This window comes from Cynocephalus volans, chromosome 3, assembly GCF_027409185.1.
Source record: "Cynocephalus volans isolate mCynVol1 chromosome 3, mCynVol1.pri, whole genome shotgun sequence".
In the NCBI taxonomy this organism is placed as follows: domain Eukaryota; kingdom Metazoa; phylum Chordata; class Mammalia; order Dermoptera; family Cynocephalidae; genus Cynocephalus; species Cynocephalus volans.
The window spans coordinates 64,307,015-64,325,029 of NC_084462.1; the positions used below are offsets into that span (position 1 = coordinate 64,307,015).

Here is an 18,015-nt window from a genome sequence, read left to right on the forward strand (position 1 = left end):
ATTTCAGAGTGCTTGCTAGTGGAGAAAAGCAAAACCACTGGGTTGGAGAGTGTCTGCTGCCAGGGGTTTAGAGCTCCAAAATCTGGTCTAAATTTAGAGTCTACATGTTTGCACTTTCATCCACTCTAATGACATGGCAGCTGTTGCTACCACTGCTGACTGCTGACTCTTCTTAAGCCAGGCGGCCTCCTTGCTGCTAATGTCCACACATTAGCTTGTCTGCCTTTGTGAGGCCCGTGTGACTATGTCCTTTAAGGAAAAGACCAAAGACATGTGAATTCTGTAGATGATGTTGTACAAGGCCCTGCCCCTGCTCAGATCATCTGCATAGCTCTGTGATTTTCAAAGAGGGTCCACCAGAGCCAGCTAACCAAGCCTCTCAAACTTGCAGCACAAACCCAGGAAGCTGGTGGTTGATTGGTCACCAGGGGGCGATCACACACAGCAAACCTCAGCCTTTGGCCATCTGGGGAAAGCCAAAGGCTTTCACATTCTTTGAGGCCTACTTTTCTCAGGTTAGAGAAGGACTGAAGAGAAAATACAGTTTATGTCAGCAAGAGATGAGGATCCAGAGGGCAGAGAGCAGAGGGGCTGAAAGCCATCATTTCCTGCCTTATGCACAGGGCATTTACCCTGGGGGGCAAGACATAACCATTTCTGCCACCAAATCTTCCCCAGGATGTCAGTGTGGAAGTGTTGCTGAAAGGACAAGCACTTGTCTGGTTTTCAGTGTATATTAAAATGAATTTATTTACACAGTAACATGATGCCACAGAGTACACAGCAAAGTACCACAGCAAACCAAAGGATGGCACCACTGGTGTCAGAGGGGATCTTTCATTGATAGATTTATACAACTCTAAAATATGTAAGTAGAGAGATGAAGCTCCAGAAAGGGCAAGAGAAAAAAGATTTTCAAATAGAGTGTGGGCAGAATCATGGAGGATTAAAGAGAGGACTGTCATGATTCAAATCACCACGGATGACTTCTCACTTCTGCCTTTCTCTCATGCCAAAATGCCCTGCTGTCATCAGTGGAAAATCCCAACCCAGTGTGTTCACACACAACACTCCTTAAAACTGGTAAAGGGATAACCAAGTAGTATTTGGAACAATTTTCTGAAGAAGTGTGGTTTAACCTTTCAAATATGCTACGCTGAAGCCATAGGGCTAGTTCAACATTCAAGTTATCATGAGTGCAGACGTACACACTAACCACACACTAATGGGCAAAGTAGATTTTCTATACTACAATAATATTCATAGCAAAATATATGACTATTTTTCTGCTAGGTTAAAAAATTTCCGACCTCTTTTGAGTCCCTGAAACTTTCTCCGTTAAAGAAAACCATAGTGGCAAATAGGACGGGTAAAAGTGAGAAGCTGGAATAAACAGAGGCTCTCTGGAGTGGGAAACACATAATGGGATGTTCTGAATGCAGGCCCCCGCAGCCCACCTAGACAAGGAAAGCTTCTAGCAGTGGCTGATGCAAAAATCTATTCTAATTTCATACAGCTGCAGGGAGGGGGTGTTTAACAGCTGTATAGCACCTTGTACATTCTGGGTACTTATAAATATTAAATGATGGTGATGATAAATGGTAAACACCTCTGTAGGAAGGCTCATAAAAATGATTACAATTTGTTAAGAAATTTCCCAAGAGTTCTTTAAACAAACAAATATATCTCTTTAAAAATTTCCTCAGCGCTCAGTATCATGTGGATGTTCCCAAGCTGAGATTTGGGCAACAGCCACAGTCATGTCAAGGGGAGATAGAAGAGTTCCTTCTCATTAAACGCTGGGGAACTTTATATCTTGCCCAGGGCTTTCTTCATCATCATCTTTTTTCTTTTAATTTACAAAATGGCCCTTTTTAAAAGTTGCCTTTTTGAGGATAGATTTTATTAGCCGAATTCCCTGACATGAAATGTATGTGAATTCCCCTCCCATGGCATTTGCCACAGCTCCCCCTCACCATCCTAGAAGCATGAGAAAGGTTTGATTTCTTTGGTATAGTCTCTACCTAGGATCTTGCATTGCAGCTCTCTGGCTTCCCTAATGGCATCGTTTTTGGTATGTGGAATCCCTACTTTTGGCGCTGCTGTAAGCGCGGACAGCTGGACTTCAGTGCACACTTCAGCAAGAGCAGCACTTGGATCTGTCTTGGTGCAGCACTTTGGGCCTTTGAGAATATGAGCTTCAATGAGGTAAAACTAATAACCTGGTTTCATGGGCAGCCATCCTGTTCACTCATTAGGCTGGACCAGAATTCTTAATCCTTATCAACTAGTGAGGGGAATGAAAACATGCTATAGTTAGTTGGCTCTGGGAGTCAAATTCCTCTCACTCCCTCTCCAAGTATGAATATCCTGTATTTATACATCTAGAATCATTTGAAAGATAGTACACTAAACCCATCCCAATTTTTCAGGCTAGCCTGTATTTTTTCAGATCACTGCTGGTAAAATCTAGGGGAAAATCCCAATTGCCTGTTACCAGCAAAACTAAATGTCAGGTTTACTTCTCAGCACCAAAATATTCATAACTCAAATTTGGGAAGCTGGGTCGAATTCTTCTACTATTTACTGGGCCCCAAAGATATTTCATGGAAACTCTACAATACTAGAAACTTTAAAATGCAATTTTAGGTAGTTTTACTCCCAGAAATATCATTAATATTTCTAGAGGTTTAAATCTCTTGGCTTAGAGTTTTCCGTGTGCACAAACTTATTCTAAGTTTGGAAGCAAAGCTGGCTCCCACTTCATCTGACAATGGGGAAGCTACTCTGACTCATAAAATCCTAACAAATATGTTTTATCTTTGTCCCCTCAAAGGTAAAACATATTTGGTTTTATGGGTTATCATTAGGTTAGTTGTTATGGGTCCTTGTGCTCCCCTCTATAGCTCACCCAGTTCATCTCCAAAGGGCAAATCTCTCTCTTTATTTTTTTTCTAAAAGATGACCGGTAAGGGGATCTTAACCCTCGGATTGGTGTTGTCAGCACCACGCTCAGCCAGTGAGCGAACCGGCCATCCCTATATGGGATCCGAACCCGTGGCCTTGGTGTTATCAGCACCACACTCTCCCGAGTGAGCCACGGGCCGGCCCCCTCCAAAGGCCAAATCTTGAAACTCATTGCCATACTCCTGGCTTCCAATTCTAACTCCGCCTACTGGTTGGTAGACCTCACTCATGATTCTCATGTTGCTCCACGGGTTACAATTGCTCTTTTTCTCATCCTGCTGTTATTCTTCATGAATTAGCATCATACTAGTGCATGCATACCAGAGGGCTCTCCTCAGACAGCATGGGAGTCTTCTTGTAGTCTGAGTCCTCTTTGTGGAATATCCACCAATTCCCCTCCTTCCAAGACTAGGTGACCACTTTAACAAGGCACTCTGCTATACATTTAGTCTTGCTCTTGGCTACTCTAGCCACTGTCCTGTTTCTCCAGCACCCTAATCTGTCAGAGAGATGGTTCGTGCTCGTGTGATTTAAGGAAAAGTTCCAGTAGGGGCTTAATTGTTCAAACTCTCAATATAAATGGAAGAATCTATAGTATAGAGTTGAACAAAAAAGAAAAAAATTTCCAATCAGTATTAAAGACAATAACTTGATGTTACTTGAGAAAACTTAAAGTGCTATACTAGTCATAATCCCAATTTTATATACATATATATATATAATGTGTGTGTGTGTGTGTGTGTGTGTGTGTGTGTGTGTGTGTATCTGTATCTACAGAGGGTAGATTTCTTTCCAGTTGAAGAATAAATTCAAAGTTCCCATCACAATTAAAGTTTGTTTGTTCTTTTGGCAGCTGGCCAGTACGGGGATCCAAACCCTTGGTGTTATTAACACCACACTAACCAACTGAGCTAACTGGCCAGTCCCCCTACCACAATTAAAATGGAAATGTAAAATATCTGTGATAATGTTAGACTGACTGAATTTCACTATTTTGGAAAAATATTCTGAAGACTATCTGATGTAGTACTTCTTGTCTAGAAATATAGTTCTTTTCTCTATTCTTCTCTAACCTGTAACACCCTCTTCCCTCCCCACCTCACATTCTTTGGCCATCATCCAGAGAAAAATTAATCTAGCCACCTGTCTCTGGGAAGTCCGAGGCCTTTCTCTGACTAGTTTGCATTCATCTTGTGCCTTAAACAAATTTGAATAATAAAAACAGTACTAAACACATCTGATGTGAAGAGGCACTTGGTTTACCAGTGCTATATGATAATGATAGTGGAAGTGTCCAGGCTTATTCTTCTATAGGGTTAAAATGAAGACTGGATCCAAGTCATAACAGCAAAAAAACCCAAAAAGATACTTAGAGACATAACAAATAGAGGGACCAGGGAACACTCTGCATTAAATATGTAACCTCATTAAATAGTCAACATTCAAATTTACATGGACAAGGCACCATGAGAGCAACATTGAGAAGGTATGTCTCAATATGCAAACCATTAGGGGGGAGTTTAAGGGAATGTGCTGGCTGACATGGTCAGTGGTCTGTGTGCTGTCACTTCAGTGCATAATTAGGCAAGGAGTTATGTGCACATGGGCTGTGCTAAGATGACCCAAACACCAGCCTGCCAGGCAAGGCACAGCCATGCCAGGGCACTGAGAGAGAATGAACTGCTGGCCTGCAGCGGCATGCCCATTCCATGGCCATTCCTAGGGGCAGAGCCCTGCACTGTGGCTAGAGGAGGCAACACTCTTTGTGGGCCAACCAGCCCTCTTTCCTGGGAGTCCTGAACTGATGACCAGGAGGACAAGGACATCCTCCATGTGGAGCCTCACATATCCATTCTCTTAAAAATAAAATAAGAGCATAATAAAATACATTCTTCTCCTTTCTTGATCCTCTGATATATATATATCTTAGATATATATATCTTTGATATAAGTGAATCACATGAAAGGCTGTTAAAAACGTTAAAAGTTTGGAAATTTCCAAGGCCACTAATGTGCTATCTAAGTAATACTGCACAAGCAGTCTTGGCTTTAAGAAAACTGTGCTAGTGGATGAGTGGTCCCAGGGCTCCCTCACCAACTAGCAGGTACAGGGAACATATCTGTCAACCCTGTCACAGGTTGTTCCCCCACAGGCCTGGCCTCTACTTCCAGCTTGCGTGTGCACACACATGGGCATATGTGGGCACATGTGCACACTCAATCACACTGTTCGAGTGACTCGGGATTTCAAGGTTGAAGTAAACAGATACTCACAGTTTTGAATGAAACAAGAGCACGCATACACACACGCATCTACTCACACGCACACCAGTGGAAGGAACGCTTGTCTTTTAGCACAAACATGTGCCAAGGGAAGAAGTGGGGGGTTTCTATAGATCTTGCTTCAGGTGAAGTTGTAACATAAACACTGTAATATACAGCTAAAAAAATACATACAAAAATTGCACATATATCCATAGGAGAGGAGCACAGGCTCCACATGGTGAACAGCTCTCAGTCACCCACCTCAGCATCAAAAATTCCTGTGAGCTGTTCTCCACAGCCATTTTAGAAAGAGTCAGAAGGGCAACGTGCCACTCACACTGGGAAGCAGTCTCTCTAGAAGAGGTCAGCATTCTGAGGAGGATGTCAGCAGTCTCATCAGTGGCCTTCTCCCCCCTGCCTTCTAGCCATCCCAACAGCGAGCCTCGCTGTATCCTCTAAGGACATCTTAGAGCTCAAGCGACAGCCATTCATTCAGGGCTGTTGTCTACAGCATTTGATAGACTAGTTAACAATGGCTATTGATAGAAGAGAGCTGGCCAATTACTGCTCGGGGGAAAACTATGATCTGGGCACTGCCAGCCCTAGCTGCCAACGCTGACGGCTCTGACAGTAATCAAAGAATGGTACTTTAAATTCTGTTCCCTGATGGCCCCTAGAGAATTGCACATGCAAGAAAATCATCTCCTCATATCCTGCCAGCTGTTTATAAGCTCTGAACTTATCTCCACCCTGCTGAGGCACTGGTGACACCACCGTGGGTCAGCTCTGTATTGGGCCACAAGTGGCTGATAAACCCAATTCATTCACAAGTGGGGACAGAGGAGAAGTGAAGGAGAATCAGACAGTGGCAGCAGAGGGGAGACTATTAGGGCCATCCTCCATGCAGTGCACACACTTATCGATAATAGAAATGAAAATGGGTCTATGACCCAAGGGATGCGATCTCTCCTTTTCTTTCTACTATCTGCTGGAACAAAGGATATAGTCCCCAGTAACCAAAACAGGGCTGATGTAAAGGATGGAGTTGCTTGGCAAAACAGTCGGTTATTGATACGTTAAAGGAAGAAAGAGTCTGTTGTAAAAGCTTACTGGATGATGGTAGAGATTGGTTAAATCTGTCTATTGCTAGTGAGAATAAATACTTGGTGCTAAAAAGACAGATGATATTCACAAGTATGGAGGAACTGGATATAGTTCACCGAGTTCATTCCAAAGGAGCTATCCCTTCAAGGATGTGCATTTTCACTTTTTACCTGCATTTGAAATTAGGATGGCAGGTATTCCAGAGGAAGACAACTATACATTTGTGCAGTTGAATTTTTGTAAAGTTAGGACAGACTCAGCTTCCCATTTGACTTACAGCTGTGGATAATCTTTCTGAATGGACCTATTTGTTCATGGACTGGGACGGAAGGTTTGTCTCGTTTCCTTGAATTCTGTGTGAGTACTAGGAAGGGAAAGTGCATGGGCAACATGAAAATGGTGAAAATGTAGTAAAAGCAGCATCCAGGACACATTAACGGTGGTGCAGGATTTTCACAATACAACTGAGGGAGTCCGTAGTAGCAAAAGCCAAATACTGAGCACAAAGCCAGTCCTCAAGGCTGACTCCACCCTCCCTGTCCAGGGACTTCTCGGCAAACTTGATCATCAGCAGTGTCCGCTTGATGTCTAGCCAGTTCTGAAGCAGAGCATTCCTCTGCACTAGGGTAGGGGAGGCAGTAAAAGTCTGGAAGAGATCTTCCCGGGGGCCCCAGAGCAGACACTGGAGGATGCCTTTGGCATCTGAAATGAGGATCCGCTCCGAAGGGTTGGGATTCAGGAGGCAGCTGGCCAGCTGCTGCAGACCCCGGGAGTAGGGGGAGCGGAGTGGGATGCGAGGCAGGTCTGCTCGCGTGTATTCCTTCTCTTTCAGCTCTGGGTTCTCATCGAAGGGGTTGGGCAGGTGCAGCATCTCATAGATGAGGATGCCTGTCTGGAATTCATCACACTTTTTATACTGAGTAGCTGTTATGATTTCTGGAGCAAGGCGGGACTGGTCCCTGAGGATCTCAGGGTCCACCAGGTGGCTCTTCTGCTTGGCTTGAGAGAAGTTGCTCACTATAAGCCTCGTGGGACAAGATGAGGTGGGGCTGGGTTCTGAAGGCCCAAGGCCCTGGGCGGTTCCCCCAGGCTGGTAGTGGACAAGCAGCAGGTTCTCCAGGCGTAAATCGCAGTGAGTGACATGGTAGGGTTTTAGGTGCTCAAGGCCAGAGCACAGCTGTAAGAGTAGCAGACACACTTGCCTCTCATACAAATCAGGGCTTTTCCCATGCTGGGCCAGAGAATCTCGCACAAAATCGGCCACAGTGAGATAGGGAACCTCTCTGGTGATGACCACAACATGGCTTCTCTGCTTTCTGCTCATGATTCCCTGGCTCTCTGTCTGGGATGACTCTGTTTCAGAGCAGGGCTCTGGGTTTTTCCCATCAGTTTCTCCTTTTGCCTCTTCTTCACTCTCTTGCATTTCATCCTCTTCCTTTCCAGGGGCATCCAGATCCTCCCAGGGAAGCAGACGGCTAGGGACTTCAGCAAGGAAATGACCACAGTCCTGCTGGATGTTAAAATGAACAGCCAGACTCTGCCGGACAGCCAAGCTGTGATAATATTGCTGAGATTCTTTAGCTTTACTCTTACAGATCTGAAAGAAGAAAGCAAATAAGACAATTTAAAACTCACACTTTCATGGCCAGGCTTATGATGTATCAAGGAGGATTCAATGGAAGGTGACTGGTTAGGAACAAATGGTCTTCAGAAAGGGTCTTGGTAGCCCCTGGCTGAGTGACAGTAATAACGGTATTAACTATTTCCCATGGCTGTCTACATGCCAGGCTGTGCTTAGCACTTTATGCGTACCATCTCTAGTCTTCACACTAACCTGTCAAAGTAGGCTGGGGATCTAAGAATCAAAATAAGAAAAAAAGCTCAGGCCTAGCAGTGTGCAAACCTATGTCAGTCTAACGTCAAAGCTCGCTCTTTCCACTCTACCCTGCACCTCATTGAGAAAACAGAACGACAACAAAAAAAGAAATTTTCACCTACTTTCTATAGAAGTTTACAGCCCTCACTTACACAGCAGGCCAATAAATGGTTCACAAAGGAGGTCAGAATACCTTATTTCATCACTCATCTCCTTTTGTGTCAACTTTTCATTGGTCAGGAGAGTGCCATACAATTGGCCAGGTAAACTGGGTTTTCCTAACTTTTTAATGAATGTCATTGTGATGGTCACAGCTCAGGTACTCATGGTTGACTGGCACGGTAGGAGATAATGACCAAAACAATTAACAACTTGCAAATGCTAAAAGTGATGCAATCTTATAGAATCCTCATTTTTTTTGAACAAAGAGAACAAGACAGAAAAGTACATTTTTCTTTTGAGTCCTGAGAGCCACTTGCCACAGTAGTGAGGCTTTCTGACCATGGGTTTGATCAGCACCTCCACGCCAGGGTCAGGCCTGACAAACAAGCCAAAACCAGCAGTATGTTCTGATCCAAGATAAGACAACCTAAGGCTAGGAGAGAGAATAGTTTGGCTAAGTCTATAGTTTTCACTATGCCAAGTCACACTGAAAGAAACTTGCCACCTTGCAGTTTAACGCTAGAAGCAGAGAAGATATTCTAATTGTGACTACTATTCTAATTGTATCAAGACACACACAGACACAAACACACGTTTTTAGAAGGTTCTCCAGAGCTTTGTGAATAGATAAGAACATGGATACTACAACACGAACTTATGTCTAGCTTCACAGATCAATGTGAGATAAAGGATCAAAGTGATTTAAAAGAAAAAGAAATGAGAAATTGTTATGCCATTTTGGATGCTCTAAGGAAAATGGTCTGCCTAGATAGCCAACCTGAGTGGGCAGCACTTCCTTATCTCTTCATGTTATAATACATAGACAGGATACCGAATAATGGGTCACTCTAGTTTTAAGGGCAAAGGAAAAGGGAGAAGTCTGGAGAATAAAAGAGGGGGAAAAATACCAGGGATTTTAATTGGCTCATAATTATGAAAATAGTTACAACCCAAACACAGACCAATGGAGATTTCCATAATAGGATTTCACATGATGGGTATCTCATAAATCTTTATTATGGAGCCAGCAATGATGTTAATTTAGGTGGAGTATTGTATTATTCTACACACCACATAGCAGTCATTTTCAAATATTAATAACTTGGACTCCTTTAGTTTTTTTTAAAAACCTGACTTCAAGTGATAAATGTCTAGTCTAAAAGTTATTTCAGAAAACAAGCCACTCTTTCCAGAACAAATGGACAGGGTTCTTCCTGACCATTCCCACCCACCCCCGCCCAGCCCCCAACATCCCCGCTGGCCTCCTTTTTTCCTTACCTAGTATTTTCTCTACCAGGGATCAAAGTAACTTCTTCCTGGCCTCTCATTTTCATTTATCTTTCTTGAAAAGAATTCACATTTCTTCCTTATAAAAGGTAGCTGGCATGAACCAGAGGAATCTCAAAAAAGACTCCACTGCCCAAGAAAAATGACTTCCACAAGACTCATAGGCTACCCCAAATAGGAATAAAATGAGCTGGAATGGTCTCATATCTTCATGTAAGATTCCCTTTTCCGATGGGAGAAAAATCATATGTGTTTTGGCTATGTATGGGAAAACCTACTTAAAGTGCTGCCAATTTCAGCAGATTCTGTGCTTTCTAAATTTTTTGAAAGGGAGGAAAAATGCTACAAGAGCCTGAGCCACAGTGACACTAGAGGGAGCTGCGATATCAATATCCAGGAGTAATTTGCTTGTAAACTGAGCAGCAGGAGAACAAAATCTGGCTAGTGAAGGTTGAATATCCTTGTAAAATACACCAAAGGGCCTCTTTCTGGACAAGTTTTTGATTCTATGAAGGTGGCAATGCCAAATTCATGCAAAGGGAATGCTTCATGTGAAGAACACAAGCAGGAAGAGAAACCCATACTAGGCAGTCAGTGACCCTTGCCTGCTTGACCACTCACACCTGCTTGAGTTACTTCTCCCAAGAAGTCAAAGGGACATCAAAAGGGTCAGCCAGCCAGCTGGTAGGTACACACGTACCAACATGAATAATGTACTGTTGCAAAAACAGGCTTGAGGGGAAATCAGGTGCTTGTCAGGGTTAATCAGGGTTAATCACGGAGGACAGAGAGGGAGAAGAAATATTGATTCATACCAACTGAGATTTCAAACACATATTTGATGGCTCCTCAGCACTTCCCATCTGTAAGACACTGCATCCTGAAGCAATCTGACCAGATTCTCAAAAATAGTGGGGGTGGGGGCTTTAACCACTGGCAAATCATCTTAGCAGGGAAAAAGAGCTTTGACAATGGTTCTTCAAGCACAACCTGAAAAGTTTAATGCCAAATATTCATTTCAGTTCAGGGGCTCATTTTTCTGTGTTACTCATGGCAACTACTCTGCATACCTTTGAAACAAATTTGCCATTATAAAGCATTTATGTTTGTAATAATAACCTAGACAGGGAACTTTTAGAAAGCAGACTGTGGGGGGCTTTGACTGTAAAACTCCATTAAAAGCAGCTGGGAAAGAGAAGATAACGTTATGTGTCCAACATTATTGACCCTTTCAGAATGCCCACAATGCCTGGGGCATTGTAAAGAGAACACACATCCTGCTGCCCCTTCAACAACAGATATTCAGTTTAAGGCAATGAAGTAGTGGGTAGGGGGAAAAGGTGGATATTTGGCAAAACTAAATGGCATGACTATGGAATTAATCAATTGCTGGAGTGGTGTTACCTTTTCTTCTTCACTTGACACTTCTCCAATGTTCCTTGAAATGCTGGTGTTTGGAGGGTCTGCTCTCTGTCCTTTTTTCACTGACACACTCCCTTCAGCAAGCTCCCTCATGGCATATACTGCTGACTTCCACATCTACATTTGTAACCCATGCTTGTCTCTGAGCTTTAGACTCATCTATACAATGAGGCCATTCTAGACAAGGGACTACTTGATTTCTCCCCATGTATGTCCCATCCCATAGATTCCTTACACTCAACATAACCAAACCTGAACTCTTCTTCCCACCAAACTCCCTGCTCTCCCAGTATTTCCTCTCTTGGTGAACAGCTCCGTTACCTATCCTAACATCTGGATGAGAAACCAAGTTCACTCTAGGTTTCTCCTCCATCTTCGCTCCCTACATCTAATTAATTACCAACTCCTATTAATTTTGTTCCTAAATTTTTTTAAATTTATTTTTTATTGGCATATTGTTACAAATGATACTTATTCTTTATGCCTCTAATCCAATCTCCCCCCCCACACACACCTAATAATATAACCATAGACTTGTTCTCTCCATCTGATGGATTAACTGTTCCTTTGTTCGTTTGTTGCCTAGATGATCTGTCCAGTACTGAGACAGCAGTAAGTCCTCCCCTATTATCATAAATCACATGCTTCTTCTATTACTCTGGAGTGTGCTTTGGTGGAGAGAAAGGACCTCTTCTTTTTTTTTTTTTTTTGGTCTCCGCTGGTTTCTCTCTTTGTGTCAATGCAGTTGACAGTCTGGTGTGCCATCTACACAGTGGCTGTGACTTCTGCTACAGAGACTAGCCACTTCTGTGGCAGCCACGGCAATTACGGTGGCTGTGGTGGGCTACCCACACGGAGATAGTGTTGTTGGTGTGCTCTTTACCTGGTTGCAGTTGGGTTCAGCTTCCCCTGGCTCCATACCTCAGGACTCTGGTGGGGTCCCAGGGTGGTGGTGGCAGCTTGCCTAGTTGTGACTGGGTTCAGCGTCCCCTGGTCCCTGCCCCATTCTAAGACATCATTGAAGAGCAGTTGGGGGAGAGGGGGAGGGAGAGAGAGGAAGAGGGTGGGAAATAGGGTGGAAAGAGGAGGAAGGAGGGGAAGTGTGATCGAGGCCCATGGCACCCCCCTCATTCTGGCAGGGGAGACCTGGGAGCTTCCAGTGGTGGCTTGATGGTTGCTGGGCTGGATGCAGATGTAAGGGGGCTGTGGCTGAAGCCCTCAGCCCCCCATTGCTCCAGCTTGGGAGCCCAGGGTGCTTCCTGTGGTGGCTCGGTGGTCGTCACTGGGCTGGTGCAGATGTCTGGAGGGCGTGGCTGAAGCCCTTGGCCCCCTGCCACCAGGTTTCAGAGCCTGGGGCACTTCCACTGGTGGCTTGTGGTTGTTGCTAGGCTGTTTGTGGATGTTGGGAGGGTATGGCTGAGGTCCTTGGCACCCCCACCGCCCCAGCTGGGGACCTGGAGTGTTTCCTGTGGTGGCTTGGTGGTTGTCACCGGGCTGGTTACAGAAGTCAGGAGAGCGTGGCTGAGGCCCTCAGCCCTCCCCCATCCCTGGCTTGGAAGCCCAGTGGGCTTCCAGTCCTTCTAGGTTTTATAGGGGTTCTTTGGTGGTGTTAGACCTTTACTAGTTAATATCAAACTTTGTCTCTGATCTGTGGGTATTTTGTTTTTTCTTTCAGTTCTGTGTTGGATTATTTGCCATTCCCACCACTTAAACTCTGCACTGGAATTAGTTGTCCTTTGCTTACTTCTAAAATGGAGGAACTTCCTGTGGGGACCAGCACTTGAGCCCTGAAATTGAGCTAAGCTAAATTGCTTCATTGCTGCTGATTCCCTAGGGAAGGCTTTTAGGGCAGCTCAGGTTTTAACTGTTGACCTTGTATGTACTCCTGGGTCTTGTGAGGTCTGGTACACCTGGGTTGTGTGGAAACTCTGGTCTGGGCCTAAGTCTTTTCAGCAAACTGCATCCCCTGCAGTTCTATATTCCTGACTAGACTCCACTGAGTGGTCCTGTGCTGACTGGAGGGCAGATCAGCTGTCTATGCTGTGCCCCAACATTCCCCCAGTAGGCCCATCTCCCCTACCACCTGTGCTTCAAACACTTCCCATGGGATGGGCTGTGGACCGGTCCCTTGCAATGACTCACCAGCCTCTGAGTGGCTCCTTTTTTCTGTTGTCTGTGGCTCCTCGGTCCTATGCGGATCCACAGGAATACTGTTAGTGGTTTTGCTGGCCTGGAAGCCACCAAGGCCCTCTTCTCCCCTGCCACCTCCAAGCAACTTCATATGACGGGTATGGCTTTTGCCAGCTCTTGCTGTGTGTGCTCCCGAGCTCCAGGCTTGAAGAGGCCAGAGCTTGAAATGATGGGAGCAATTCTTTCTCTCTCTCTTTGTGGCTTCTCCTGCCTTCTTGAACTCTGTAGGTCTCTCCTTCTCTTCTCCTAAGCTCTAGCAGCCCCAGCTTGATTGTCATTGCTTTTTAATAGCTGTAAATTGGTTGATTTGTCATAAATAATTTTCAAATTATCCTTTTCTCCATCTCTACTGTACTACCATCACTTGCCTGAACTACCACAAAAGCTTTCCAACTGGTTTCCCCACTTCTCATGATTCCCCTCAAATATACCTTCCACATGGTCACAGAGCCATCTTCCAAAAAAAAAAAAAAAATTTGATATCACTTGCCTATTTAAACTTCTTAGAGACTCCCCTTTATCCTCACAAGATAAAGTTCTGGCCTCGTCTCCCTTTCCAGTCTTGTTTCTCACCATTTTTTTTTCACTTGCTCTTACTATACTAAACTATCTGCAGCCAGCTCCCCAATTGTACCCTCAAGGTGTTCTGTTTGGGGCCCCCTCTTCACCCCTCATCTGCCTCAGGGATTCCTACATATTTTTTCAAAGCCCTTCTCAGGTGTTACTTGTGTCAGAGAGAGAAAGTGGTAAATACCTTATTATCCCCTTTTCCTGTTACTTCTATATCTTATACATCTCTATTATTACAGTTATATTTTTTGTCTATCTTAAGAGAAGATACTTGTATCTTTAGGACCTAGCACAGAGCAAGGCACATAGTACATGTTCAGTATGTCTGTACAAAATACTAAGAAGAGGATACATCTGATCCACTGTGGCCATAGGGTTTGTTTACTCAGAGCAGCTAGAATAAATGAACAGCTTTTATGAAACAGATGGAAACTGGCGAGGTGATGGGGAGGGGGCAGGGGCAGACAAATCTGAATAATAAACACTCATGAATGATCTAACTATGCAAATGAATAAAATCTGATCAATGATGGCTGTCTGCTAATTCCCAGTTGCCCTCAAGGCTCACTGATTTTGCACTGCACAAAACTACACAAAACGACATGGCTCTTTGTCATTCCATTCAATTTTCTCTCCTTTTCCCCAAAGAAAGCAATAATTGCAAAATACAGGCCTCTTTATCCTACGTCAACTTTTACTTTTCTATTTCAGGCCAAGTGTGCCTTCAGTCTACTTCCACTTTATCATCAGGGAATTTAATTTCCATCTCACACTATGAGGACCTCAGTGAACCTTAAGTGAGATGGAGATCACAGAGAATGAACCGCGAAGGACAAAAATGAGAAACATTGAAGATCACACACATTATACCATCTGTGCTATTTTGTCACATTTCACAAAGGACAACTGCAGATGGGAGAGGACAGACTGAAAACCTGCAACTACTGAATTGATACCTGGTATTTGGTACAACCTAACTCTAAGGATACAGGCTGATGACTAACTGACCTCAATTCCTTGATCTGCCTAGGAGGAATATCGCTTTACTTGCTGCTACAGAGCTAAGACCCACACACACTCAATGCTGTTACAACTATATTTAAAATGGATTAAGTGTTTAATATATAAAATGCTGTCTGGGCCCAAACTATTTGGGACACCATGCTGTAGGAATCTGCTATGAGATCTGTCAGGTAGTCCAGGGAATTGACAGCTTGAATTGCTGCAATTCAAGAAGGTAACTATATAATATTTTACCATTTTATTTATACTCATCAAATCTTTTCACTTTCCCGCTTGGCATGTGGATCGAAAGAAAATCACTTGTGTTCTTTACTCAGTAATTTAGGCTGACAGAATGATGCTCAGGATGTTCACACTAGAGAAACTGAGGCACAGAGCAGTTCAATAATGAGCTGAGGGCCCAGATTAGGAATTCAATTAATTTGAATCCCAATTTGTAATTCTCAACTATGTCCTTTCACCTCATTGATTAAAGCTAATGCTCCCTTCTTCCATTAGATAATTCATTTTGATTCCAGGTTTACATGAGCACCCAACACTTCTACTTTCTAAACCAATTCCCAGTTGAGACTCTTAGGCACTTCTGTGTGCACTGAGTCCTGAAATGAACACTAACCTAGGATGGCTATGAGTAGGCTGTTAATCAATCACTTTCTGTAAAGTTTCAATGTTGGGCATATAAATTATGAAAGTGGAAGTGGTTTACCCTCCAGTTTTTTTCTTACCACTAAGCCAGTAATTAATTGCCTGTGTATATAGTCTGAACTAGTTGTAAATTCTTACCAATCACAGTTATTCCTGTTAATCCTTTTTCATTTAGTGTCTTGCTTTCTCAGCATCCACCCAAATGAGATAAACAGAGACTCCAGAGCAAAAAATGCAATAAAAGATGCTGGTCTCCCAGTTCATCTCTACTTTATTACAAGGTTTTAACAAGATTTTGGTATAGCTGGAAGAAAGGAAGCAGCCCCACTGTTGTAATAGGGAACAGTCATCTTCACTGAGCTTTGTGTGCTCTATCCTTGAGAACAAAGACCTGGGCTACTTTAAAAGGAGAGGATACCTACTATCCCAATTTTGGAACTATTGGAAAAATAACTCAGAAATTTATTCTTTTTGCTTATGTGAGATTTTTAGCTGCTTCTTCAACGTAACTTCATCCAAATTTCCTATGTGGTCTCACATGGCGGCATTTGCTATAAAATGATCTCATGAGAGCAGTGGGAAAAAAAATATTCCAGTGAGACCGAGCCATAATTTTACCAACTGTTCACCCTGCTTCTGGGCAAAAGGCTGTTATTTATTCGGGGACAATACTGAGGCACAGAAGGATCAGTTTACTGACTCAGGTATGATGTAATAGGAAAGGTTCTACCTAGGAGTCATGAAGTGGCCTGCCATGAAGTTGGTGTCAGTATGCAAAAGGGATTATTCCTCTCTAGCCTCAGTTTCCTCTTGTGTAGAATGGTTAAGGCCTTCTAAAGGTGACTGTAGTCCACTGTGAGAATTATGTGTAGGTCAGTAGCTAAAAAGGGAGAAAAAGCAAGATAGATTTTATTTAGAGAGGAGGGAAGTTAAGTTCATGCTTAAATTTATGTTAGTTTTTATTTAGAGAGCAAGGAAGCTAAGGTAAGGGCTGGAGGCCAGTCACTATGCAACCCACAGAGACAGAAGGTCCTATCTGCTGGGCAGTGGCTCACCAAATGGTGATGATGAGAGGATAAAGGAAGACATAGATGAGACAGAAATGGGAGTTGAAGGTTAAATATTGTTTGGGAATCAATTTGGTCTTTCCTTCACCAAAACACTTATTTAAAAAGTAGGCTGTGCTTACTGACTTCATAGCTTCCCCATTCCATTCTCTCTTTAACTCTCTGCATTTGGTATCCACCCCCTGCTATTAATGATACTGTATTTTCTTGAAGCTTACCAGAGATTGAACTCTTGCCTTCTTCTGAGCCCTCATGCTGCTCAAGCCCTCTGCAACCTTGGACTCATTGGTCTGAAGAACCCTGCCCTTTGCTACTGCCTTCCCAATTGCTCCTGTTTTGGGTCACTTAGATGTGTAAGAGCCTTTTCCCTTTGCAGACTCTTTCACTACAATCTCATACATTCCTACAGTTTGAACTAAATCAAGTCTATGAGAAGACCAGGTAACCATATTTCTAGGCTTTACCTCTCTTCTGAGTACCAAATCCACATTTTTATCTGGCTACTGGGCTTCTCTCAACTTGGCTACCCCATGGGCATGCACTATAGTGAGCTCATCTTTCTGGCTTTTCTGATTCATATTTTAATTAATGGCATTACCATCCTCTTTGGGTTGTTCCGCTTTGAAATTTTAGCATCACTGCCCTCACCCTATATTCAGCCGTTTATCAGACACAATCTACCACCTTCCTCAGCTCTTCAACCACCTGCCCCTTTTCCTCTGTCCTATTTCAGGGTCTTATTATTATTTACCTAGACTATTGAATAGCATAATGACTAGTTTCCCTGCTTCCAGTCTTTCTGGCCTTTTCCACCATAATTTTCTTCCAAAATCATTAATCTTATGTTACTTCTGTGTTTAAAAATCATTCTTAGTGGCTTCCCACAAAACACAAAATAAAGTCTAACCTCTTAAGCTCATCATTCAAAGCCTCTAAATTTGGCTTTGTTAGGTAATCCCACCATAGCCTAATTTTCCACTATTTATTCCATGCACTGTATTTGCCACAAAGAATAGTGTGAAGTGGACACAAGAGGCCCTTTCTTATTGGCCCTGAGATAAGTGTTAAAGACTTCTTTCATTCATTATTCTCCATTCATCTTTACATCTCTGTATACCACTCTGAACCTTCATTATAATTTGTCTTCTTTAAGAGTTATTTATTCCTTTCTTTCCCACTGGAATATAAGCTCCTTGAGGGCAAGACCTTTGTCTTACTCACGTATTTCTGTAAGCCCACACAAATATCACAATGTTTTATACAGTAAATGTTTTTCTTGAATGGGTGAGAAATACTTGTTAAATATCCACTATGTATATGATAATGTATTAGATGCAGGATATAACGATTAATAAGCCATGGTCCCTGCCATGGAGAAGGTCAAATGTAACGGGGGGTTAAAGGAGGCATGTTCGTGTTACTGTATAATGGTAGCGC

General features: G+C 43.2%; 1 protein-coding gene across 5 annotated transcripts in view; it reads right to left on the reverse strand.

Annotated features, from left to right (window-relative positions):
* Positions 1-763: 763 nt before the first annotated feature.
* PEAK1 (pseudopodium enriched atypical kinase 1) overlaps positions 764-18,015 on the reverse strand; it is a 303,272-nt gene continuing 286,020 nt past the window's right edge. For all 5 annotated transcript variants that reach the window (XM_063089094.1, XM_063089092.1, XM_063089095.1 and 2 more), the window contains one exon: positions 764-7,933. In XM_063089094.1, the coding sequence (XP_062945164.1) occupies positions 6,770-7,933 (1,164 nt within the window). In that variant the 3' untranslated portion in view covers positions 764-6,769. The remainder of the gene's footprint in view (positions 7,934-18,015) is intronic.